Raw genomic sequence first — 27,718 nt, forward strand, 5'->3', positions numbered from 1 at the left:
ATTTTATTTATTTATTTGAGAGGGAAAGTGAGCAATTGGGGGTGGAGGAGAAGAGGGAGAGGGACAAGCAGACTCTGCACTAAGCACAGAGCCTGATGCAGGGCTCAGTCCCACGACCCTGAGATCATGACCTGAGCTGAAACCAAGAGTCAGATGCTTAACCAACTGAGCCACCCAGGCGCCCCTACACATTGTATGTATTTATATGAAGTTCTAGAAAAGTTCTAGAAAAGGCAAGTCTAGGGGTGCTGGGTGGCTGAGTTGGTTAAGTGTCTGCCTTCAGTTCAGGTCATGATCCCAGGGGACCTGGGATGGAACCCTGTGTCCTCAGGCTCCTCCTCAGTGGGGAAGTCTGCTTCTCCCTCTCCTTCTGCCTCCTCCTGCCCCCCACTCATGCTCTCTCTCAATCTTTGTCTCTCTCTCAAATAAATAAATAAAATCTTAAAAAAAAAAAAGAAAAGGCAAGTCTATGGTGATGATAGCAGATCAGTGTTTGCTAGGGGTTTGGGGCTTAGAGATAGGAACTGACTGCAATGTTCTAAATCATATTTTTTTGTAGTAGATATATATATATGCCAAAACTCATCATGTACACTTAAAATTGTGAATTTTATTGTAAATAAATTATACTTCTACTGGCATTTGGGTTCATCTTTATTCACTTTTTTTGTCATTTGTCATTCTTCTAGCCACTTAGCTTCACATGTAATGGTTCAGAATTGCAGTGTCTTCTAACATCAAGGATAGAGTTTGTATTTCTGTTTATTTTCTTCGTTGTTTTGAGGTAATTTTTGAGAGAAAAAGAAGTAGGAATGTCTTCTCCTCACCTTCTTAAACTTGGAAGTCTTATAGATGGTATTTAAAACCATGGGACTGGAGCATGGAGCACTGGGTGTTATGAACAAACAATGAATCATGGAACACTACACCAAAACAAATTATGTAATATATGGTGATTAACATAACAATAAAAAATTAAAAAAAAAACCATGGGACTGGAGCTATCCATATTTAATGCATTATTTTACATTTTGAGATACTATACTGAGTTCCTACAATGATAAATAAGGACTGAGTCTCCTATACCTCCCTACTTCCCATTCCCTACCCCCCAACATAGTTACAAAACAATGTTATATCGATAGTCAGTATATATACTCGCTCATGACTGCACAAATGGCATTTACTAGAGAACCACATTAACACTATGTTCATACCAAATTTCTTAATCCACTCCTTCACTTTTACTGGAGTTACCCATTTCCTCCTTTTCTTCCCATGTGCCTGATTTTCTATGCATCATTAATTTTTCCTCATGTTCTAACAAAGTCTACTTCAATTCTATCAATGTTTTCCATAATCTCCAATATGTCATATGCATCTTACTCTTGGAGACCTTCCTTTCAGAGCCTTCCTTCCATGTTCTTCAATTTAGACTGGACATTATACAGATGTCGTCTGGAAATTTCCATTCACCATCATCATGGGGACTCACATTGCCTCTTATGCTGTAGATCCCTTGCTTCCTCCATTCTGTGGGTTCCCACCTTGGTTTACTCCCTTCTTTATTGGATCATCACCTCTAGTAGTCCACTAAACGTACAAGGAAAGGGTACAAGGGAAGGAAATGATATTAGTTCTTGCATGCCTGAAATATTTTACCCTTACCTAATGGATGGTTTGGCTGAATACAGAGGTGTAGGGTGCAGATCAGGACACTGAAGTCATCAGTCTCTTGTCCACTACAGTCCAGTGCAGAGAGGTCAATGGATTCTGATTTTCTTTTCCTCCCTAGAAGTTTACAGCATCTTCTCTGTATCCCTGGTATTTGAAAAGTTCACAGTGATGGACCTGACTCTGGGACTTTTTCATTCCTTATGCTAGCCCTTTTGAGTTGGAAACATAGGTTTTAGTTCTGAGAAATTTCCTTATATTATTTCCTTGATAATTTTTTCCCCTTGGCTCTCTATCTGGCATTTCTAGCAGATGGCCTTCAACCCTGTAGACTTCTTTTCTTGCTTTATCTTTTCTCTGCTATTTTCCATCTTTTTCATCTTTTTGCTCTGGAATGTTCTCTGAATTTATTTTTTATATTTAGTTTTTATTTTGAAGCTGTCTGATTTCTCCCAATTCTTTTTTCCATTTGTTTTCTGCCTTTCAAGTTAGAAGCCTTTTCCCATGTCCGGAGGTGCTTGGCCATCAGCTCTCAGGAGCCTAGAAAGCTCTTTGCACATAAGCCAGATGTGGGCCCTAGGGCTTCCGCCTAATAGGACAGAGTTCAAACCCACTATGAAGAATCCCAAATGGTCGTTTCTGGAATTTACACTAGAGAAGACTCTCATTTCCTGCCTGGGGAGATGTAAAACTTGCTACCGACATTCTGGAAAGGAATTTAAGAGCAGTATTCAGATTTTCACTCAATTCTCCAGTTCCCAGACTGTGCTTCCTCCTGCCCCACCTGCCCACTCTCCAATTCCTCTTCAATTGCCATCACCTCCTCCTTCCATTTCCTTGGTCCTTGTGGACTTGACCCTTTTATGTGATTGTTATTTTGGTGGAAATAGGAAATAATGCATTATTCAGCCTGCCCTGTGTTGTTTCAGTAATAAGGAGACTGAGATTCAGAGAGGGGTTGCCTTCTTTGTGGGACCCCATGATTCCCCAAGTCACTGCTTCTGTCTGGATCTCAACTTCCTCAGTGATAAAGTGGAAGAATTGTTCTAGATGAATTTCAGAAACTTTATATCCTGGAATTGTATGTTTCAAGAGATCAGAACCTGATCTCCATGGCCATTTTTTAAAAAGATTTATTTATTCATTTTTAGAGACAGAGTGTGTGCATAAGTGGGGGGAGGGGCTGAGGGAGAAAGAGAGAGGGGAAGCAGACTCCCTGCTGAGCAGGGAGCCCAACTCGGGGCTCGATCTCAGGACCCTGAGGTCATGACCTGAACTGAAACCAAGAGTCAGAAGCTTAACGGACTGAGCCACCCAGATGTCCCTCCGTAACTATTTAATTTGTCCTATTTTTGGTGCTTTCATGATGTCCCACCAATCCCCTTCTTTTTGGGGGGTTGGGGAGGGGTAGAGGGAGAGAGAGGATCTTAAGTAGGCTCCACAGCCAGTGTGGAGCCCAGACATGGTGCTTGATCTCACAACCCTGAGATCATGACCTGAGCCAAAATCAGGAGTCTGACACTGAACCCACTGAGCTACCCAGGAGCCCCCTCCAACCAACCCCCTTCTAAGATTTCTTCTCCCCTTCTCCCAAATCAAGGGCTACAGGTAAAGGCTGGCTTCGTGGGTGTGGAGCCTATACAGTCACACAGGACCCTATACTCAGAAAGGTCCTGAGCTTTGTTTAATAGTCTGCTGCTCTGGCCTGAAAATTTTTATTAATTTTTGAACCAGGGGTGCCACTTGCATTTTGTGCAGGGCCCCATGAGTTATGTAGGTAGTCCTGGCCACAGGATGGTCACCAGCCAGGACTCCTCTTTCAAGGATTTTATAGCCCGTAGCCGGAGCTACAAGTCCTGTGGCTCTGCTGAGTCTGCTTCCTGAAAGGGAGGGAGGAGCATGGAGAGGAGCACCTCCCGACTAGAAATGGAGAAACCAGCCCCCAACAGGTTCTGCAACTTGCCTGAGATCTTATCACTCAAGAGTCTGGGAAACTCCTGAGTTATTTAAGGCAAACTCGGGAGTACCTCACACAATCTTAGAAGGTTGTTTTGCTTCTGTTTAATTGGGGCCGTGCCTTCTGGCGGTTGATGTCCTTTATGACAAGGTGATTTTGGATCCAGAGGACTTTATTCATCCATCTGCTCATTCACTAAAGAAACCTTTACGAAGCACTTACTCTGGGAGCAGGGAGAGTGGACTCTTTGGAGCCCTCTTGCCCCCCCGCCCCCCCCGCTGGCCGCACCACCTGACCTGACCTCCTGAGGCTCAGTTTTTCTTCCTGTTTGATGAGAAGAGAATAATTGCCTCCCAGTTCAATGCTGAGATGACCTGTGTAATGGGCCTGGTGCCGTGCCTGACACACAATGTGCCCAGCAACTACTCATTCCTCCAGCCTTCTTCCCAGCACTAGGCAAACCACAAAAGATTTCAGCTTCAGCTGTGAACAGAGCAGGCCACAAGCAGGCCTGGGAACACCCAGAAGGTCCATTCACTGGGAGGGGATGTACTAGAGTCTCTCTTCCCTTCAGCAAAAGTTTTTTTTTTTTTTAAAGATTTATTTATTTATTTGAGAGAGAGAGAGAGAGAGAGAGAGAGAGAGAGAGAGAGAGTACATGAGAGGGAGGAGGGTTAGGGGGAGAAGCAGACTCCCCGCTGAGTGGGGAGCCCGATGCAGGACTCGATCCCGGGACTCCAGGATCATGACCTGAGCCAAAGGCAGTCGCTTAACCAACTGAGCCACCCAGGCGCCCCTTCAGCAGAAATGTTGATGGGAGCCCAAGGACGAAGTCTCATGCATCTGAGAAGTGTCCGGATGGTGTTTGCTTTCAGGAACATCCCTGTGCTTTGTGATTAACATTTAATAGGTTCCAAGAAAGCTTTGAAGTTAATAATATGTCTCCCCTCCCTTTCAACCTATGATGATCTTTCAACCGATGATCTTCAAGTGATACACTTACGTCTGTAATGAAATTTGGAGGCTCTGGCAAGGAGCAAGCCAAAGACTTGCTCTTAATTTTATTGAAAAAAAAAAACCTTAAAAGTCTACTTATGAAAATTAAGCCCACAGAGAGGCATGGCCCAGGAATGTGTCCTTAGAAATGCCTCTTCCACAGGCTGTGCCTGTTCAGTGAGATAAATGAGGGGAATGCTCTAGTAAATTTAGCCTCATGACAACTTATGGCATTCATTCTCACTTTCCAGTTTACAGAGCTTTGACAAAGCCTTTGCACATCTATCACCTCATTTGTACCTTACAATCTCAGAAGGTGTTTTGTGGAAGTTATTATCCCCACACTGCAGATGAGAAAACTGGGCCCCGGAGAAGTGACCTGTGCAGGTCACGTAGCTACCCCAAATGTTATCAGGACCAGGATTCAAATCTACTCTCCTTATTGCAGAGTCTCTGCTCTTTTGCCTCCTTGAAATAGTATTTAGTTATTCCCACACTTAGTAGAACCTCCGTTACTAAACTTTTAGCTGAGGTGTGCTGGGTTCCAAGCCCTGGGATGCTGGCAGCATCAAAAAGTCAGGAGAAGGCAGTGGGACCAGCTCTAATGTGGCCACCAGGGCCCCTGCCTGGCGGAGTGGTGGTCACATTCCTGGAATTCCCATGGCCTGGTCAGGACAGAATAATGCAGCCCCTCAGGCTCATCAGGGGCCAGATCTGTCCCTCTCACCCACTCAAGGGCTTTGCTTGGACTTTGCCTGTAATCTCCCCTCTTTCTCCTACTAGCCAATATTTCTTTTCCATGAGCACACAAACATGTTGCAACTTCCCTATTTAACCCCACTGTGTCTTCCTATAGGGTTGACCAACTCTTTAATCTTCCTTTCAGCAAAATTCCCATGGGCCTTGTCTTCACTGTCTACTGCTTCCTCCCATTCTGCCTTGAACCCATGCCAATCAAACTTCCACCCTTCCTACTTGACCGAAATCATCTTGTCCATGACAACTATCTTGCTGGGTCCTGGGCTAAGCTCACCCAACTCTTAATGGCATTTGACATTTTCTTCTTTCTTGAAACACTATTCATGTGGCTCTGGTCACCGCCCTTCACTGGTTCTCTCCTTCTACCATCTTTGCTGGATTGTTCTGTTCTGACTTCTACCTGTTACAATGCCCTCATCTCAGCCCTGGTCCCTTTCCCCTCATCTATGATCTACACTCCCTAGGTGTCTCCATTTAGTCCTGGGCTTTAAATCTCATGTTTATACCACAGCTCCCAAATTCACATCTCCAGCCAGAACACCTCCCCTGAATTCCAGACTCATTTGTGCGACTTCCTATTCAGTATCTCCTCTTGTATTTCTTACAGTCATATCAAACTTAACATGGCCCAAATCTAGATCTCACCCCCTAACCTGCCCATAACCATCCCAGTGAAGGGCTCCACCATGACCTTACCACGCCATCTTCGATTCCTCTCTTTTTCTCATAACTACACCCAATCCATTGTTGGCTCCACCTTCAAAGTATATCTATTTCTCCTTGCCCACAAAACTAAGTACTGGTCCTCCCAGTGAGTCATTTTCATTCCTTCTTCTCCTCCTTGGTCCATTCCCCACAGAGACCTGAACAATACTTCAAAGTGTAAATTAGACCATGCCGCTCTTGTGTTCAAAATCCTTCAATGACTTCTCAGCACACTTAGAATTAAATTGAAATGCCTAACCATGGCCTCAGAAGGAATATTCAAAACACCCATATTCAATAATATATTCATGTATAAGAGTCTATATAAATGGAAATTTAAAATGTATTCCCTTTTATTCTCTAAATAACCCAAACTAAATCTGTTTATAGAATAAAACTGCGGGGCACCTGGGTAGCTCAGTGGGTTAAGTAATCAACTCTTGATTTCGGCTCAGGTCATGATCTCAGTGTTATGAGATCAAGCCCCGTGTGGGGCTCTGTGCTGGGTGTGGAGTCTAATTGAGATTTTGTCTCTCCCTCTCCCTCTGCCCCTTCCCCACCAACCCTGAAATAAATAAATAAATCTTTTTAAAAAATTTTATTTGAGAGAGAGAGTGAAAGAGAGAGAGCACAAGAGGGGGTATGGTCAGAGGGAGAAGCAGACTCCCCACTAAGCAGGGAGCCCGATGCGGGACTCGATCCTGGGACTCCAGGATCATGACCTGAGCCGAAGGCAGTTGCTTAACCAACTGAGCCACCCAGGCACCCAAATAAATAAATCTTTAAAAAAAGAATAAAACTGCCAACAAAATAAGTTACAACAGAGCATTCACCAAATCAGTCTAACAATTTCTAGGTCATTTGTTCGTTTTCAGAAATTATTGGTGTGATCTTTTGATATAGTCTTACAAATTAAATAATGTCCCTATTGGAGATGTGATTTGACAGAGGGAAATGCATGCAACTTTTCCAAAAACTTCCCCAATAAATCAGTAGCCACTAGGTTAACTTGTAGTCTCAAAATTAGAGAATTTCTCTCAATAACAATATTGTTTGTGGTAATGAATTGTCTCTCAGCTGCTATTCAACCAAGAACAATTATATTAAAATATTTTCTGATCCTTACAGTATCATCTGAGGTTCTTCCATATTCAACATCTTATTATTGGCTAAGTCACAAAACCTTTTGTGGAGCCCCATGTCTAATGATGTTGAGCCCGATCCTTCCTGAGAGGCTCAGAGAATGGCTGCCAAAACTGCGTGCTCTACTAGGCTACTCAGTTTTGACTCCTGGCTCAGACGCTTACACAAATTTTAGATAACCTTTGTTTTAGTTTTCTTGTCTGGAAAATGGGGCTCATGGTGAATTAACAAGTTTAGAATGGTGCCTGGCTCAGAAAATGCTAGATATGCATTAGCTCTCACTTTACTAGGAAAACCCTGTTGTTAATGCCCTTGACTAGAAGGCCTGTGGTGGGTTTTGACAAAGGGATGCCCTTCACTGGAAGTGAAATTGAGTATGAATGGTGAAAAGTGGGAGCTGCACTCTGGAAACCTCGGGCTCTTCCTTCCTTGCAGCCTCCTTCCTGTGGAGGGAGTACTGCTATGCCAACAAAGCCCCAAATGCCTGGCTAGTACTTGTGTGGGCCCCCCACTTGTCTGCTCCCCCAGCCCTCTCTGAGCCAAAATTCCATTAAGGCTATCATCTTTACAGGCTGGCACAGGTTAAGTGGGAAGTACAAGGCAGCCATGGCCTGCTGACTGCCCCCCCCCATTGATCCATGAGGTCCCCCTTCTCCCTTCCCTCTTCCCCTGTGGGAGCCAATGATGGTAGCCAGGAGGTGGGATCTACTGGGTACAGCTGGTATAATGCATGGGACAGACCATGGATGTACTGGCTGGTATCAGTCCTGTGGGGCCAGGGGACCTCCGGGCAGTCAGGGCCCTGCCCAGTGCTCTCACCCTGAGGCCCACAGCTCTACCTCTTACCCATTATCCTGGCCACGCTGGCTTCCTTTTGTTTCTCAAACACACCAAGCCTAGTGCAGCCTCAGGGCCTTTTCACTCTCCCTGGGATACATTTCCCCACATTCCTGCATGGCTCTCACATTCCCATCTTGGCTCTACTGGCCCTTCTTCAGGGAAGTCTTCCTCATGACCCTATACAAATTCTGTTCACTTCACCCCACCCTAGTCACCCTATATACCTACCTGGCTTTAAAGCATGAATGACTCCCTAAAGTTATATTTTATATTTATCTGTTTCCTATCATTCTGCCATGATATGGCTGAAAGAGCAGATGACAAATACTGCTGCAAATTCTGTTAAGAGATGCAGAACCTGCTGAAAATTTAGAAGAAAACGAGTGTTATGTCAGAGGTTTACAATGTGAAGTTTTGCTATCCGGCAGGATAAAATATAGATATTTCTAACAAGTCCCTGCTTGTGGTAGTCACTGGGTTCCATTTCAGTCATGGAACATGGGAAGGACTGCTTCTGAGGGGCCATTCCTGGGAAGATGCATCAGAGAACATATGTTCTCCACAGTAAATCGTATCTTTTATACAAGAGCTACTTGGAGGGGCACCTGGGTGGCTCAGTCGGTTAAGCTCCTGCCTTTGGCTCAGGTCATGATCTCGGGGTCCTGGGATCGAGCCCCGCATCGGACTCTCTGCTCAGCAGGGAGCCTGCTTCTCCTTCTCCCTCCACTGGTTCCCCAGCTTGTGCTCTCTCTCTGTCTCTGTGTCAAATAAATAAATAAATAAATAAATAAATAAATAAATAAATATCTTAAAAAAAAAAAGCAGAGACAAACCTGAAAACTGTTTAAAAAAAAAAAAAGAGCTACTTGGAGATACCATGTCCATGGACTCACTGACTAGACCCACTTTGACTAGAATGGCAGAAGAGCTCTGGGATGAGGCTACACACGGCCAGGGAGATTCGCCCGCCGCCTCCTTCCCCAGCAGCGAATGGCAGTGGAGGCTACAGGCAGAGGGGCACGCGTGACTGTGGAATGCCCTGGACGCAGCTGATTTTATAAACACGGGACCTTTCAGATGTCATGGGATCCTTACCGTAACCTGTAATGAGCCGAATACCCATAAACATCTTTTGTTCCACATAGAAGGCTGTTGTCTATCTCGTGGCAAAATACTTAAAAGACCTGTCAGACTTACAGATGAGTTATCTTTTTTTCTCGTGAAACAAAAAGGCAAGTATTCCTGCAATGACAAGTGGTTGTCAGTAGTACTGCCTGGCAGGTCTTTTTGAAATTGTGAATATACTTAATTTGTCCCTTCGGGGTAAAGGGGCTGTTTCAACAAAGTGAAGAGTTGAATGGCTGGGTGTGTTGACTGGCCTTATCTTCGGATTTACGATCTCAGATGTCCAGGGGGGCCCTAAAGGTGCCTGACAATTTAGTAGATTTCTGATTTTTCTGATTTAACTCTCCCATTCCCCAGAGGTATTACACCTCTGACCTCTCCTGGGACCTCGAGCAACCCTCCTGACTCTCACACTCAGCTCATGACCTCCTTCCCATTTCACCAGAAGCAGTCAGAAGAGCCCTTTCCTCACGTCCCCACCAGGCCTGTACCACAGCTGTGGTACCGTCCTGTCACAGCTGAATTGTCTATGCTCCGGCCAATCCCTCTGCCTTAGCTGCGGACCCATCCCTTCCCAGCTCACTGATAGCCCCTAAAATCATTCCCTGTCTTCCCAAATCTGAAACAAGCAAGCAAAGAAATAAAACCAGACAAACAAAAGTTTGCCTTGACTTTACGTTGTCTCCCAGCGATGGCACCCCTGCTTCTGTCTACGATGAAATCCCTCACAAGAGTGATCTACACTCTTCTTCTGCCCTTCATCCCCAACACGGAAACCACACTTGTCAAGGGCAGTGATGACCCCATGTCCACATCTGATACTCACATCCTGGTCTTCATCTTGCAATTCTCAGGAACTTTTGAGGAAGCTGATGGCCCCACCTTTTGGACACACTTTCTTTGCTTGGCTTCCAGGATACCACATTCTCCTGGTTCTCTTCTGCTTCTTGGGCATTCATTCTCAGCTTCCTTCTTGCTCCCTACTTAAATATGTTGGAGTGGCCGGGTCTCGGTCCTTGGACTTTTCTATCCACACATCCTTGATGATTTTATCCAGCCTCTGATTCCCAGATTCCTACTTCCAGTCGTTAGCTTTCCACCAAACATCAAACTCACCTACTCAACAGCATGGTCAACGTCCCCACTTGGATACTGAGTAGGCATTGCTAACTTTTAAACATCCCAGCAAACTCTTGATTCTTTCCTCCACTCTATCATAAGCCCACACGTGTCTCCCTGGTCTCCACAAACGGAAACTGCATTCTCATGCACGTTCAGACCCAGAACTTTGCAGTAACCTTCACTGTCTTCTCTCTCACCCCCCACATCCGATCCATCAGGAAGACTGTGACTTTGAAATCTGTCCAGAGGTTGACTGTTTCTCCTCAGTGTCTATACCCTTGCTCTGCCCTCAGCCCACATGTAGGCCACTTCAGTGGCCTCCTAAGTGATCTCCCTGCTCCCCCCTGCTCCCTACATCCCCCTACTCCTTCCTGATCCCCCCTACTTTCCACTGTCCCCAGAGGGACCCTTCTAAAATATGAGTCAGCTGCTGTCACTCTTCTGCCTTCCATCTCACTGAGAATAAAACCTGATGTCCTTCCTATAATCCCCAAGACCTTATCCCTCATCTGGCCTGGCTGCCTCTCTGACCTCATGGCCTCTATCACACACCTCCTTGCTTTCTCAGGGCCACTTCACTGTCTCAAGGTCTTTGCACCTGCAGTGCTGATCCCCCACCTATTTGCATGGCTCAGTCCCCTGCTTATTTTAAATCTCCTCTCAAATGTCACTTTTATTTGAGAAGCCTTCCCAGACCACTCTGTCTAAAACAGCAACTCCCAGCATGCCTGTGTGGCTCAGTTGGTTGGGTGTCTGACTCTTGATTTCAGCTCAGGTCATGATCTCGGGGTCCTAGGATCGAGCCCCATGTCAGCCTCCGCACTCAGCAGGGAGTCTGCTTGGGGATTTCTCTCCCTCTCCCTTTGAACCTCCCCTCCCTCTAAAATAAATAAATAAATCTTAAAATAAAATAAAATAGCAACTCCCACCTCCAACCTTTCCTCCTGTCTATTCTATTTTCATATTCTGCTTTCTTTTTCCTCATGGAAGTTTTTTGCCACCTGACATATTTTATAATGACTTAATTATGCATTCATTATATGACTCTACCAGCTAGAATGTAAGCTTCATGAGGTAGAGATTGTTTTTGTTCGTTGCTTTATTCCCTGTCCCTAAAACAGTGTCTGGCACCTGCTAGGCACTCCTTTGTGTAAGAAATGAAAAAGTAATCACTTTTTTGGAAGACATATGTGCTATGGAGACTACATTTGGAGAATGAATGTTTACAAATGTTTCCATTGGTATGAAAATACTTGGTCTTCTTTATCTTTGTGAGGTATCTTTTTCTGCTATGATCACCATAAAAAGGAGTATTAAAGTAAACTAAATTTAGGACAAGAACTACAGATCTCTGTATCACATAGTGTTAAGACAAGATTAATTACAATAGTACTAATATTTTCATTGGAACAGAGGTTATTTAATTAATAATTTATATTTTTAGCTTATTTTGATATTTATGAGTGTCCTATAATATACATCATTAGAACAGTCCTGCGTGTGTATAATTTATACAAAAATACGTATCTATATAATGGGGATATATGTTCAAAATTCTTTTCTGAGAGTGTACTATCTAGAGGAAGAGGCATTTGGATAGGATTAGCTCTGGGGACATATTTTAGGGTTTTGTTACATAACATTCTACTCCGATAACCAATTTCTGTGGCTTACCTATTCCTTTGTAACAAACTACTATTATAATAACAAAGTATGTCAGAATTTAGTGTGGCTTAGAAAAAAATAACCATTTTGTTGACTTGGAATTCTGTCAGTCATGAATTTGGGCAGGACTTGGCTGGGAGGTTTTCTGTTCTACCCGGCATGGGGCGAGGGCTGCGTGTAGCTAGTGACCGGGCTAGGCTGGGAGATCCAAGAAGGTTTCACTCACGTGTCTGACACCTCAGTCCTCTGTGTCGCCTCGCTCGTACACATGGCGTGCTTGGGCTTCCTCACAGCATGGCTGTCTCAAGGGAGTTGGACTTCTTGCCGCTGGCTTTCAGGACAGCACATCTGAGGAAAAGCAAAAGCTGCAAAGACACTGCTTAGAAGTTATATAACACCACTGACTCAGAATTCTGTTGCTGAAAGCTGGCCACAAGACCATGGCCGATTCAAGGGGCAGGGAGAGGGACAGCATCTTTCAACGGGAAGAGTGGCAAAGAACAGAAGTCTACTTTAAATCCACCACAGGCTTCTTTTGCACATCATGATTTTGTGAGATTCATCGATGTTGTTGCCTATAGTAAGTATTCATTCTTTCTCATTACTGTATAGGATTCCATGGTATGACTATCACAACTTGCTATTGATTCTCCCACTGATGGACATTTGGTTGGTTGTAATTTGGGGCCGTTATAAAGAAAGTTTAATGAAAATACTTGTACATATCTTTTGGTGAACATATGCACTAATTTCTCTTGGGTATATATCTAAGGGTAGAATTGCTGAGTCATAATTAGCCTACAGTTAGCATTACTTCCAATTTTCCAGAATATTTCTGCCAATTTTCACTCGCATCAGCAATGTAGAAGAGACTGAGTGTATCCATGTTTTTGCCGAACCTTCGTATCTTTTTAACTTTAGCCATCGCCGTGGATGTGTTGCAGCATCTCACTGTGGGTTTAATTTGCATTTTTCTGATGAGTCATGATGTTGAGCAGCTTTTCATGTATTCATTGGTCTTTTAACTATCCTCTTTTGTGAAATAGTTGTTAAAGTCTTTTGCCTACTTTTTAATTTTTTTTTATTGATTTGTAGTGGATATAAATACCTTGTAAATACCTTTTCTCAGTCTGTGGGTTGCCTTAACAATTTTGATGAACTAAAGTTCTTAATTTTAATGAAGTCCAATGTAACAGTCTTTTCTTTCATGAATAGTGCTTTTAGGATTGTGCTTCTCAGGAAATCTGTCCTATCTCAATTCAGAAAGATATTTTCTGATTTTTTTTCTGCTTTACTTACTATATGTGGGATTGTGATCTGTTTCAAATTAATTTTTTATATGGTGTGATGTAGGGGTCAATATTTTTTTCATATGAATGTGCAACTGATCCAGAATCATTTATTGAAACACTATACTTTCCCCACTGAATTTTAGTAGCACCTTTGTTGTAAATCAGTTTATCTTACATGTTTTTGGCTCAGTTTTTGGACTTTCTATTCTGTTCCATTGATCTTTTGGTCCATTCTTGCACTACTGTTTGACTTATATATTTTCTAATGTTAAACCAACTTTAGATTTCTAGAATAAACCCAACTTGGTTTTGATTTATTACCCTATTTATATATATTGCTCAATATAACAAAGGACATGCGTTCAATTTGCTGATATTTTGTTTGGAATTTTTACATCTGTTTCTGAGACAGAATGGACTTTAATTTTTACTTTTCTTCATATATCCTTGCCACGATTTGATGTCAAGGTTATGCTAGCCTCATAAGATGTGCTGGTAAATGCACTCACTTTTCCCATTATTTAGAAGTCTGTGTACAGGGCGCCTGGGTGGCTCAGTCGTTGGGTGCCTGCCTTGGGCTCAGATCATGATCCCAGGGTCCTGGGATCAAGTCCTCCATTGGGCTCCCTGCTCAGCAGGAGCCTGCTTCTCCCTCCCCCGGTCCCCCTGCTTGTGTGCCCTCTCTTGCTATCTCTCTCGTCAAAAAATAAATAAAATCTTAAAAAAAAAATGTGTACGATGTGTACTATTTCTTTCTGAAACATTTGGTAGAATTTACCATCTTTAACTCATATGAAATTGGGGTTTTCTTAGTGAGGTTTTTTTATACATAGAATCTATTTCTTAAATAAATATAGAATTGTTCAGATTTTCTATTTCTTCTATATACCTTTCAGTAACTTGTATTTTTCTAGGAATTTGTCCATCTCATCAAAATTTCAAATTTATTGGCCTAGAGTTACTGGCTCTATTACAGAATTGAGCAATAGTTAGTGTTGGCTTCTGTGTCTGTCACTTATGTGGAAAGTTGAGTATAGTAGCTGCTTGTGCATAAAAGCGGAGCTGGGGTCCTTGCTAGGATTTAAGTCCACCCTTATTAGGCTAGAAGGGCTAAACATATCTCTTTCTGATATACACATTCTTTAGATATGTTAATATGTTCAATCAAGGTGTTCAATAAAATATTGGCCCAGACTGCTCAACTCCTCAGTTCCTTTAAAGGTTTATTATCTCTGTTCTAATTTTATTTCCCTGTTTCCTCTTCTTGGGGTTACCTCAATGTTGCTCCACCATACCACCTCTATGTAGCTCAACTGTTTTCCAGATATTTACCCACAGGGTGCCTGGGTGGCTCAGATGGTTAAGCGTCTGCTTTACCTCAGGTTGTGATCTCCGGGTCCTGGAGCCCCCTGCTCAGTGGCGGGGGTCTGCTTCTCCCTCTCCCTCTGCCCTCCCCCGCTCATGCTCTCTCTCTCTCTTTCTCAAATGGATAAATGAAATTTAAAAAAAGAAAGAAATATACCCACATTCAAGCTCACCTGCAGCATAAGGCAGAATACAGCTCACTGAGCACTTCCGCCACTGATCATTTCCATTAGACGAAAAAAAAAAAATCTGTGCCAATCTGATAAGCAAAAATGACACCTGAGCCAGACATTTAAGACCTGCATATTAAAGCTTCTCTGTTAAACCCCTCCTCTAAGGGTTTTAACAGAGAAGTCTTATAGTCTAAGAAAACATTTTCTTCCAAAGGGCTGACTTTGCTCAAAACACTCAATTTTCTCTGAAAGAATGGCTGGAAAAATCTGTGACTCATTTCTGTGTCACCACATGTCCAAAGTCTCAAATCAAGGTCTGTCAACTGTTTCAACTCTTTTGCATATACATGAAAATCTTACAAAGTCATTCATCTATTCAACAAATATTGATTGATCACATCCTGTGAGCTAAGAACTGTTCCAGGCCCTGGATATATAGCAAGAAACAAAAAGACAAAGACAAACTTTCCTGATCTTGTATTTCAGTTCAGTACATTAACTCCTCAGTGGCACATTCAGTACCACCCCTTCCTGTTCTAATATTTCAACATTTGAAATCAGGGCTGATCTAGAAAATAAAAGGGTTATGATCAAGCTTTTCTTAGGACAGTCCTTAATGCTGTAAAGATAAGGGAAAGTTTTTCAGAAAGAGTCTGAAGTTGCACAGAGCCAAGCCTGGCAAATGACGGGGGCGACACAAATGGACAGAACGTTTGTCTAGTGCCATGATAAAATAATGAGACTGACTGCTCCACTGGACTGAGGGTCTCTTGAAGGCTGGGACTCTTTATCTCTCATTTCCCAACTGCTGGCACAGTGCCTGGCATACAGTGGGTGTTTAATAATTTTGTGACATAAATGAATTGACAAGTAAATAAGGAGTAAGTGAATAGAGAGCCAGTCGTTCTCTATTCTCATCTAGTCCATGACTTTAAATACCATCTAGACAGAGAGAACTCCCAAGTGTGTTATCTCCAGTTCAGAATTCACTTGAGAACGCTAGACTCCAATATCAAATTGTCTTCTCATCCTACCTGGAGGTCTTACCAGCATGTCTAACAGGTCCAAAGTCAAACTCTTAGTTCCTCCTCTACCCGACTCCCAAACGGTTCCACCCACAGCCTGCCCCACTCAGTGATAACTTCACCCTTCCAGAGCTCAGGTCAAAAATCTTGGAAGTCACCCTTGGCTCTTTTCTTTCTCCTACCGCCCACTTCCTGTCCATCAAGTTATCCTTACGGCTCTACCTTCACGATCTGTATTTCTAGAACCTCTGTATTTCTCACTGTCTCTAGTGCTTTTACCTGGTTCAACTTACCACTGGATCTTGTCTGGATTATCTTCCTAGTCTCCTGACTTGTCTCCTGCCCTCGCCCCCCTCAGTCTCTTCTCCCCACAAGGGTCAGACTGGTCTGCCAAACGTAAGTCAGGTCGTGTAACTCACCCAATAGCTTCCAAGTAAAATCCTCACCTAATACTAGTAGTATCTGATTCTTACAGAGGAGGAAACTGAGGCACAGGGAGCAGAATGCACCCGGCTCTACCTCAACAGCCGTGTTCTTTCCTCCAGAACCCCATGCCTCTCCCGTGCCAGTGAAAGCCAGAACGGAGCGGACCCGGGGAGCGCCCGCGTCCACGCTGGGGAGGGTGGGCCGCCCCCGCCGGTGGGCCGCCCCCGCCCCCGCCCCCGCCCGCCCCCGGCAGCATGCAGGGGGAAGACGGTCCCGCATCGAGCCGAGCCGGACCGAATCAGCTCAGCAGTAGGGGCGCCCAGTTTCTTCCCGAGCTCGGCTCCAGTTACCTCGACTGGGGAAGGAATGAAGTCTGGGAGGGGGCTGCAGGGGGTGCGGAGCTTCCCTCCCGTAGCGAGCGGAGACGAACCCGCGGCTCCAGGCGCCCGGAATCCAAAGCCGCGGTCTCGGTTTCCGCCCGGTCGGCTCCTCCGGCGCTCCCGGAAGCTGCCCTCGCTGCCCGGGTAACGGGCCGGCGGGGGGGGGGGGGGGGGGCGGGGCGGCGGCGGCGGCGGCTGCAGCAGCGGGGGCGCCGTTATGGACCTGGAGGAGGCGGTGAGGGAGCCGGGCGCCCTGCGGGCCCCGCGCCGGGACGGGAGGGGAGTGAGGCCGAGCGCAGGGGCCGGAGGACGCCGACTGGCTGTGGGGTTGCCACTGGCCGGAGGAGGGCGGGCAGAAGGCTGCGGGGCGGGGAAAGGGATGGGGCTGGCGGGCCGGGTGCGCGAGCATTTTGGGGAGAGAGACTGGAGTTTCTGGCTGGGCGAGGTTGTGGGTGAAGGGAGGGCGGGGCGTTAGTCCATGTCGGTGTGTTTCAGGAGGGGGATGGAGTTGTGGGTTTTATGGGGTGGCCACCCACATGGCCCATCCCCTCTCGGCCGGGCCACCCACAAGTTCCCTTTGATGCCGGGGTGGGCGTGGGAGGGCCGGGGTTGGAACCCGCTGGCTCCTGAGTACCCACCCCGCATCCCCGCCCGTCTCACTGGGGATCCAAATTAGGGTTTGGGCCACTCCAGGGTAATGCTAGTTATCAGTACGGGGTCATTGCAAACTTTACCGACTTGTTGAAAATACGGCGTTCATTTTTGACATACTACATAAAATGCTGCATTCTTTGGCCGTATTAAAGGAATATTGGGCGATTAGATCAACGATAAGGTCGAAGACCAGAGAGTTCGGGACCAGTAGTTTAGTGCCCATCAATGTACGGTGATAGAAGGCCTTGCTCATTATAGATGCTCAATAAATGTCTATCGAATGATGGATGGCTAACGTCTGTACATGCTAAGTTAATGAAATTAATAATTATATCTCACCATTAACCTGCATTTGCTGTGAGTAGGGATGTCTGTTTTGCCCACCACTGAATCCCCGGCACCTAGTTAAGTGCCTCATGCATACATAGGTAATTCTCCTTATATTGCTGAATGAATAAATCGAAACTTGGAACAGCCCCCGTAAAAATCTGATTCTTTTGTGGTATGTGTTTTTAGTGTCATTGAGAAAGTTCCACATGGTATGCAATTTTTATTTTTAAAGTCTTTACTTAAATCTTGTCCTCTTTTTTTCCTCAGGGCACTTCCCGGGAGTCTTATTAACTCATCCATTTTTTTCCATTTTACCCCTACCACCTTTTCAACTTTTTTTTCCCCCTCAAACACAGCGTATTTTAGAAACTTTTTTAATCATTTAATTCCATTTCCAACTATTCAGAAGACTGAACTGTTCTTCTCTTTGTGTATAGTTAATCTCTCTGATACATTTTTTATTTTCTATGGTTTTTTTTATCTGTAGGGTAAATTGCAGGGAGCGCTTTAGGTAGAAGTGCAGGGTTTAGGTGCAATGTATTGAATATGGCTTGATAGTAACACCTGTTCTATCTTCTCCTATAGAAAGAGTTTAAAGAAAGGTGCACTCAGTGTGCTGCTGTCTCTTGGGGTCTTACTGATGAAGGCAAATATTATTGTACTTCTTGCCACAACGTTACAGAGGTAAGTAACATATATCATTTATGAATCTGCTAGTGTTTTAAAAATTACAGTTTTAGCCTGATATGTGGCATCGTTCCCAAATAATGGATTTTTGTCACTCCTGCAATGCCCAAATTCCAAGAATGTAAGTAGTCTTCAAGTACTTACACGTGAGCTAAGGAATGAGTAATTTAGATTTAGGATGGGTTTTTGAAATGATGTTGGGCCACATTTGTAAATAATTTCATGATTCCGACTGTGTAGTATAAGGGAAAATAATTAAAATTGTACTTAGAAGGTGAGGCATTTCTTTTTATTAGTTAATACTCATGTAAGAGTTTTTAATATATTGTGGTAGCTTAGAGGTTTGGGAGATGGAATGTTAGAAAGATTGAGGACTATTGGGAGTATTAGAAATATACTTCACTGTCATTTTATCTTGTACAGTACCTTAGAGATTACAAAGTGTTTTCTTATTCCTTATTTCATTTTCTCCTCATAACCACCTGTGAGATATACTTTTATGCCTATCCATCGATGGGGCAAGTAGGGTTTACGAGTTTGAGGGAGCTTGCCAAAGTCACACAGGTATAAGGTGTTGAGCCAGGCTGTGAACCTGAGTCTTCTGACTGCAGTGGTCATTTGACCCCATTACACCTGCCTCTTACACTAGAGCTTGTCATACTGTCTTGTGTGTAACCTTGGTCAGTGAGGCCCCCTTCACACTGGGAGTGCGAGGTCCTGTTCCATTTACCACACATTCAGGGCAGTATAACCAAAATAATCAAGGCTGTGGACAGTCTGCTACTGGACAGGCTGAACATGCCAGGACTCCTCTCTGGAAAAAGATTTGCTCAAAGTCTACAGAGCCAGGAAGGAACAAGTATTAACATTTACCATATAGACTTAAGAAAGGCAAATTTGGGACAGATGAAAGTAACTGTGTAGACTTCAGCTTTTGGCCAAGATGGAGTAACAGGAACCAGATTTACCTTCCTACTTTAATCAACTAGAAACTTGAGCAAAATATATATAAAACAACTAAAAAAAAATTTCCTTTGAGGAAAGTGGCTAATTCACCTTGTTGCTCACACAGAGCTTTTTTTTTTGAAACAATCATTGTTCTTCAGTATGCAGCTGAAGTTCTTCTCCCTGCTTCCCACTTAAGTCACAGAATATTAAAAAAATGCTAGCTCAGTGAAATTTTGTGGGTGGTGGATATTTCATTATCTTGATTATGGTGATGGTTTCGTAAAGATGTATATATATATGTATGTAGATAGATAGATACACATAGATGTATATGCATATGTATATACATCAACTCATACACTTTGTTTTTTATTTTTTTAAAGATTTTATTTATTTATTTGAGAGAGAGTGCATGTACATGCAAGAGAGAGAGCATGGTGGTGGTGGGGGGGAGTGCAGAGGGAGAGGCAGAAGCAGACTCCTTGCTGAGCAGGGAGCCCGATGCTGGATCCCAGGACCCTGGAACCATGACCTGAGCCGAAGACAGATGCTTAACTGACTGAGCCACTCAGGTGCCCCTACACTTGTTTTTTTTTTGAAGATTTATTTATTTATTTTAGGGAGAGAGGGAGAGAGCATGTGTGAACATGAGTGTGGGGAGGGGCAGAGGGAGAGAATCTTAAGCAGAGTTCTCGCTGAGTGTGGAGCCTGACTTGTGACTCGATCCCATGACCCTGAGATCGTGACCTGAGCTGAAATCAAGAATCAGACCACTCAACCGACTGAGCCCCCCAGGCGCCCCAACGTGTGCACTTTAAACACATGCAGTTTGATCCTCTGTGCTTTGATGCATGTGAGGCACTAACAGTTTTACCCAGGATTGTTTTTGCAGCAGCAGTGCAAATGTAAACACAGCAAAGGATGATTGTGTCTAATTGGACTATTTGCCATTAGTAGATGAAGTCAGCATGCTATTTTTGTGGAAATTAAACTACATTAACTAATTGCCTCTTTTATTTCTGTCTTGATAATGTTCCTATTTAATTCTGTCTGATAAAGTCTACTGCAGTCATTTTAACTTGAAAGATCCTAATACCACTACACTACCTAGTTCCACATTTGAAAGACAACCTGTATAGAGTAACTTGTCAAGAATGTAGCATTCTTTCTTTTTTTTAAAGATTTATTTATTTTATTGAGAGAGAGAGAGAATTCGAACAGGGGGAGGGGCAGAGGGAGAGAATCTCTAGCAGACTCCGAGCTGAGCGCAGAGCCTGGTGCCGGGCTTGATCTCACGATCCCAAGATCATGACCTGAGCTGAAACCAAGACTGTGACGCTTAACCAACTACACCACCCAGGTGCCCCAAGAATGTAGCATTCCTGAAGATGGGCAGCATCTATATATAGGCCAAGAACCTAACTCAGTGCCTTCCCATATGATAGGCAGAGCTGTGTATTGTACAACCTCAGTGGTTATTCTTGGCTTTATGGTACCCCGGGCGTGTTCTTCACGGAGGATATGAGGTGATCCACGCTGCCTGGTTTGTGGTGCTGTAGTGTGGCAATGCTGATATCCAGTGGGTGGAGGGCGGCCAGTGGGATGTAGTTCTAGCTTTGAAGACTGGAGGTCATGGTGCAACTTTCCCTATTTTTCTGCACCCTCATTGCCCTCCAGCTCTTAGCCTGTTTGTAATTTTCAAGCTATGGATACTCGCTATAATCTGGAAAACGGCCTTTTGAATTAGTAAAAGAACAAGAGTGTTACATTGGTGTATTTTAAACAGGAAAACCTTTTTCAGGTCTTAAATCTGGCCAATTTAGACAATAGATGTTCTTGTAGGTATTTCATAAAGGTGTAGGCTAGAATTGTGTGAGTTCAATAGATTTTTAGGATTATAACATCAGATTTATTGTGGAAAATTTAGAAATTAATGAAGATGAGAGCTCAAATCACGAGTCATCTTGGGGCACCTGGGTGGCTAAGTGGGTTAAGTGTCTGCCTTTGGCTCGGGTCATGAGCCTGGGGTCCTGGGATCGAGCCCCGCATCGGGCTCCCTGTTCAGTGGGGAGTCTCCTTCTCCCTCTCTCTTTGTCACTCCCCCTGCTTGTGTTTTCTCTCTTAAAAATAATAATAAAAATAAAATCACCAGTAATCTCAATATACAACATTTTAATCACTTCCTTTTAAACTCTTTTTTGCTATGTATGGAAGGGAAAGGGGATGTGGGTGAGCACTTTTGAATCTTCTGTCTTAATTAAATATTTTCCTGTGTTATTCTAAACATTTGTGGACAGTTTTAATTGCCTGTATACATATCCCACAATATAACCATTTAGTAATTTAATTAATTATAGATCCAGTTTTAGATATTTAGCTTTTTCTAGCTTTTAGTTATTTCACATTTCATTTAGTCCAGATTTTAAGCCTTTTTATCCCTGCCTACTCTTTATACATTGTACCTGCCTTTGTAGGGTAACTGCTTTGGTATGTATTCTGATGTGTCTTATGTTTTCAGTGTGGCCAACCCAGCCCACCAGAATGGCTTCGAATGTGGTTTCTATGACTAGAGGAAATACATTCCCCAAATCCTATTGTTAAAGATATTTCTTTTACTCTTAATGAAGGCTGAAGATAAACTTCATTCCAATCTCTAAGTTTAGGGAAATATATAAATGTTGCCTGTTGGTTAAAAATCTTCACCTCTCTTCCCTCATTAAGACTTAATTCTTTTATTTTGGTTGTGAGAAAGGCAGAATCTTAGGTACCAGCCCTTGAGAGCACTTGGAGTTGAAGACTATGGGATGAATTGTACTCGTTATTGAGTCATTCTAAAATTGTGTAGGTTTGATTAAAAATAAAAAGTAGTACTTTTATAGTTTCAGAAATGAAAACTGCATTATTCAAATACATAGAAAAGCAGGATGAAACGAATCTGTATGTAGCATAGTGATTGCTGGTTACAATAAATACAGTTCTCCTAATTCCGGAGTGTGTTTGGATGGAGGAAAAAGGGAACAAATTTGACTTTACCGTTAGGTTTCATTTGAAAAAATTAGAAAGTGACTTAAAATAAAAGTTTATTCATTTTCCAGACTATTGTTTAGTGTTTACTGTGTTCCAGGTACTGTTTTGAGTCGTGAAAAATTCTGAATGAAAAAACAACGTAAAAGTTAACCAAAATGTTACAGTTGATATAATTTTCCCAAAATGTTACTGTCCTTGGTCCTGGCACTCACAGTTTGGTTCACTGTACTTCCCAGAGCGTGCTTGGAAAAACCTTTTGGGAGATGTAAAACTATCTTTTTAATGGTCTGTCTGTCTCCTGCAGAGATCTAAGGAAGTCATAAACACTGGGGCTATCCCTAATACTAAAATACAAGCCATCAGCCGGGGACTTAAAAGAAAAAGAAAACTTGGTAAGCCCTTTCTTCATGTGTGCTTGGGGATGTGCAGTGAAATCTTTAGATTCTCGAGAGGTTGCCAGAGCTGTAGACAGGTCATCCAGAGTAGAATTAAAGTGGGTAATCGTTGATGGTAAAATTGGAAGTAAATGTCTTTAAGCATATCCTGTTTTTATCCTGCTTATGGTTGTGAGTTGCTTTTCCAGTGGAGCAACTATTATACAAAAAAATCATAATGGAGGGTATTCCTTCTTATCTGTCGGCATATGTTTCTCTGTTCTATGTCCTCTATTCAGAATATGATTTTCTGTGCTTTTAAAGAAAAACGCTTACTTTCTGAAATGGTTCATGTATGGAACTGTCAGGTTAGGCAAGTTCAACGTGATGTTCAACTTTTAGAAATCTATTTCTCACATTGAATTTTGAACACACCCTTTTAAAATAGGAAAATTATTTTCCTTAAAATAATCTCAGCATGGGTGTGCTTTGAAAGGTAATCTACCTCATTAGTCCAGTGAGTACATATAATTAACCATTATTGAGAAGATTCTGAGGTAAAGTCTAACTGATGCTTTTTATTTCTGTGACTACCTAGGGCCAGATTCTCCAGTTTGAAACCAGGCTAAAGATAGTGGTGGATCCTTGTAGGTGAGGTAGCTTTAAGGACGCACACACATGAAATACAGATATATAAGTGTTAGTGAAATATCTCTATGAAATACATTGATATTCTTAGTTGAGTAACAGAGAGAATGCCTAAATGGTAACTCGTGTTTCTGTTTAACCTTTAACGGTGACTATTTTTATTAGGCTAGAAGCTGGTTACTTTTTAACTAAATTTTATTAGAGTAAAACTTGATTAATTTGGATTTGACTTAGGTAACTAAAATGTATAGTTTCAACTTAAATTGCTACAGTAAATTTAGATGCTTCAAATTAGCTGTCAGGTGTCTTATATTCAACTTCTTTGACCCTGCATAGTTTCTTCATCTGTAAAATGAGAATGTAATACCATTTGTCACATAAAACAGAAACTCTGAATTCAAAATACGACTTTACCAGTTTATAAGAGCCATGTTCTGGAAGAAGAGTGCGCACAGGTACAGTTTGAAGAGTTTAAACTTGCTCAACTTCAGAATGCATCAGAATTAGAGGCTTTCTCTTTTACTTATATATAATCCAAGAAATTGAGGTAGTCAGCAGGGTGAGGAGTAGGAGTCCTGTGACATTCTGCAGGGGAGGGGGATCTTGGGGTCCTAGTAACAGACTTCATAAGCTAAGTGTAAAAGGTGCTGATAACATGTTTTTCAAAGAGTTGTAATATTTATCCAGCAGGGAGGAGTAAAACATTAGGCTCTTAACAGATTTTAACATTTTCTTTACCTTCTAGTTCTCTTTTAACACGTAGCTCTGTCTGTGGTGGTGGCATATTTCTTCACAGTCTCTTAGGGTTATTTCGAGGATTAAAGAAAAGAACTTACTTAAAATACCTAGTACATACCTGATGCCTAGGCGGGGCTCAGTAAGTATTAGTTTCCTTGCTTCCAATGTCTCCCTGTAGCCTAGAACTATTTCCAGAAAAGCAGAATGCCATCAAACAGTTTGTTTTCTCTGTATGTTCTTGTTGCTCTTTCCTGCACTCCTGGACCATCACATCTTGGCTTTTGTTCATTCATTCTCTAAATACTCATCGTTCCCTTTCTTTGTGAGTTCGAACAGAGAAGGGGAGAAGCAGAGGCTGAGTACTGAGCACTCTTTCCTTTAGGGTTCTGCTGAGTACTGTCCAGTACAATACATTTCATTGTTCAGTACATACTTTTAAAACTTACTTCATTTTTTAACATGGTGACTATTCATTTTTCTGCCCTACATTAATATTTCAGAAAAATTGTAGAGAATTTAAAATATTTAAAATCTGAAAAATAAAAATGGGGTTTAGCTTTAGCATCTGTGTACATATTTGCCGGATTGGAAACAGGAGTATAAGGATGGAAACCCTCTTCAGGAATACAAAACAATCCCAGCTGTGATGTGTAAAACACAGTTGTAACTCTGTAGTAGCATGTAGTAAATAGGAGTGCAAATGTCTGAACCATGTTATTTGTCATTTAGAGAAAGGCTGGGATTGGTATGTGTGTGAAGGTTTTCAGCAGATACTTTATCAACAAGCAGAAGCCTTAAAGACCCTTGGAGTAGGCCCAGAATTAAAGGTAAGTCCGTTTGTGTCTAGATGTTAGCCTTACATTTTGTTTGAAGCACAATAAGATGTGGAGTGAAACTAAGGAGAAAAGTAGGGTTATCAATAATGACACTAGCTCCTGGAAGAATCATTTTTTCTGATGTTTTTGCTTTAATTCTTTTATTAGACCATTAATTCCCAAAGTGTGTTCTACGGGATATAAATAAGCAGTACAACCAAAAGAAAATCAAAAAGGTTTTAATCTTCAGATATTTAGGAGAGATTGGGTTAAATAAAGTAAAACAAATAACTTTGCAGACTACTTGGTGTCTTTTATGTGTTAATGTGCTTCTTTGATTTCCAAGGGGATGTGTAGTATGCAGTATTCACAATTTGAGAACAAGGGGCCTCTGGGTGGCTCAGATGGTTAAGTGGCTGCCTTCGGCTCAGGTCATGATCCCTGGGTCCTGGGATCGAGCCCCGCATCGGGCTCCCTGCTCAGTGGGGAGCCTGCTTCTCCCTCTCCCTCTGCCTGCCGCTCCCCCTGCTTGTGCTCTCTCTCTCTCTGTCAAATAAATAAATAAATAAATCTTTAAAAAAAAGTAAAAACAAAAAACAATTTGAGAACAAAATCCTTTAGTGTGTATATATATATATGTAGCATTGATCAGGACTTGAGTTCCAGAATGCGCTTTGGGGAGTAATATATTAAACCAGTGGTTTTCAACCTTGAAAGTGTACTAGAATCACCTGAAAGGTTGGTTAAAACAAGATTACTGAACCTCTTTCTAGTTTCTGATTCAGTATGTCTGGAGGAGGGCATTTCTAGCAAGTTCCCAGGTGACACTGAGACTGCTGGTCCAGGGACCACACTTGGACTTTGCTGCCCCTCCAGAGTACCACAGTATCCCTGCTGTTGTGTGAATTTCATGTTGGTTCATCTGGTTGAAGCCATTTCAGGAATTCTTTAAAAAGCCAGTTATTTAGGGGCACCTGGGTGGCTTAGTCATTAGGCGTCTGCCTTTGGCTCTGGTCGTGGTCCCGGGGTCCTGGGATCGAGCCCCGCTTTGGGCTCTCTGCTGGGCAGGAAGCCGGCTTCCCCCTCTCCCACTCCCCCTGCTTGTGTTCCCTCTCTCGCTGTCTCTCTCTCTGTCAAAATAAATAAATAAAATCTTAAAAAAAAAGCCAGTTATTTAGCAACAAGTGGTTATTGCACACTTGCTTAGTGCCCATTATTGGAAACCAGGTGCTAAGAGATCCAGCCTAGTTGGAGAGAGGGTTTTATGCATATGTGGAATGAGTAAACATGAAATGATAGGACGATGTGATCATAAGTGACATTAAGGGCAAAAAGAGAAGGTAGAAAGATCAATGTGGACTGAAGTCACCAAGGAAAGATTTATAAAGGAGCCTTTGCTGTTCAAACCAGTGTTTGGGGCAAGCCAGCAAAGAATGCCCTCTAGATCAATACAGGCTGACCCTGAAAAGTATTTTAGGATTTAAAAATACAAAAACATGAGAGACCAGATGGTACCCATGGTGGTAGTCTGGGGGTTTGTGAAACTGGTTTCTTTCAAGTCATCCTATGTTATAAATGCTTTGTAATTTATAATTTCATATAGTTAGACCAAATAACTACAGTGGGGTTTATTCCTATATAGTTTTCTACCCACTTCATCAGGGTTAATTCTGAAAACAGTTTGTCTGAAATTAGCCAGTGAACATAACTGTTTAGACCTGTCCATTTAAATGGCACAGAAATGGCATTATGCTAAGAACACAGGCTCTGGAATCAAAACTAACTCCACATCCTATTAATGGATTTTCTATTTATTGGCTGGGTCATTTTTGGCCAATTTACTCAGTTTCTTTAGTGGTAAAATGGAGATAGTAGTTATCTTGCAGTGTTGTATTAGAGCTAGTGGATGCCTCATACCTAGTAGGTGATGAATAAATAGAAAAGTTGTTTTGTTTTGTTATCTTATTTTCCTTCCACTTGGACCCAAGAGCAGCTTTGCCTCTAACTAGAAGTGTGGTCACAAATAAGTTGCTTTCTTTCTCTCATTCTTAATATACTAAACTTACAAAAGGAAGGGATTCAACTAGGTGATCTTTATGGAATTAGTCTCTTCTTTAAAAATCTAAGATTATGAAGAATTTATTCAGTGTGTCCCATATACCTGATTTTGTGAGGATAATTCTTTTTATAGGTAGAAAGGTAAGAATACATTTAGATGGAGGGCAATATATGAAGTATAAGTGGTATAAATGTACCAGTGTATTTGTCATAATCACTACTCATTTCCCTTCTACCTTAGAATGAAGTTTTACATAATTTTTGGAAGCGCTACCTTCAGAAGAGCAAGCAGGCATATTGTAAAAACCCAGTTTATACGAGTGGAAGAAAAGCTACGGTAAGTCACAAGTCTGAGAAGCAGGACGAAAAGCCATTTCTAGTGTGAGGTAGAGATGAAGACAGGTCCAACCTCATCTGGATTTATGATGCTTGTCACAGAATTGTCAGTGAAGTGGTTTCTCTTATAGTTCAGAAGGACAGGGTCACTGATCTAGACACTGGAATTAATTTTGACTTCTTATTTGACTAGTTGAAACTAATTTGTAGTTAAGTTCTAAATAGAAGCTTAAGGACTTTCCATTAATTGTAGTACTAGAAAAAAACTTTTTTTGCATATTTTTCCCTTTGCTTGGAATACCCACGTACCTGGTATTTCATTATTCAGCTCAGTTGTCTCTACTCAGCAGTCTTTATGTGAAGAAAATAAGTCTGGATGCCTCACCACCCCCTCCCACATCCCCCAGAGCATTTATATTTTTAGTTTGCATTTAACTGCTTTATGAATGTGCCATG

The 27,718-nt window shown here is 42.4% G+C and overlaps 1 protein-coding gene and 1 long non-coding RNA gene across 5 annotated transcripts in view; one reads left to right on the forward strand and one right to left on the reverse strand.

Annotated features, from left to right (window-relative positions):
* Positions 1–213: 213 nt before the first annotated feature.
* Positions 214–16,414, reverse strand: LOC113937666. Its single transcript, XR_003524674.2, has 3 exons — positions 16,288–16,414; positions 12,213–12,334; positions 214–1,593 (listed from the first exon to the last, which is right to left on the reverse strand). It is a non-coding gene; the product is annotated as an uncharacterized LOC113937666 (long non-coding RNA).
* Positions 16,415–16,623: 209 nt separating this feature from the next.
* Positions 16,624–27,718, forward strand: part of TAF1B (TATA-box binding protein associated factor, RNA polymerase I subunit B) — a 66,313-nt gene continuing 55,218 nt past the window's right edge. For 3 of the 4 annotated variants that reach the window (XM_027622331.1, XM_027622334.1, XM_027622333.1), the window contains exons 1-5: positions 16,820–16,882; positions 18,217–18,315; positions 22,598–22,685; positions 24,783–24,880; positions 27,168–27,263. In XM_027622331.1, the coding sequence (XP_027478132.1) occupies positions 16,865–16,882; positions 18,217–18,315; positions 22,598–22,685; positions 24,783–24,880; positions 27,168–27,263 (399 nt within the window). In that variant the 5' untranslated portion in view covers positions 16,820–16,864. Of the gene's footprint in view, positions 16,792–16,819; positions 16,883–18,216; positions 18,316–22,597; positions 22,686–24,782; positions 24,881–27,167; positions 27,264–27,718 lie in introns of those variants that run through there. The other variant, XM_027622335.2, reaches the window with a different exon arrangement.

Source organism: Zalophus californianus, chromosome 8 (assembly GCF_009762305.2).
Source record: "Zalophus californianus isolate mZalCal1 chromosome 8, mZalCal1.pri.v2, whole genome shotgun sequence".
In the NCBI taxonomy this organism is placed as follows: domain Eukaryota; kingdom Metazoa; phylum Chordata; class Mammalia; order Carnivora; family Otariidae; genus Zalophus; species Zalophus californianus.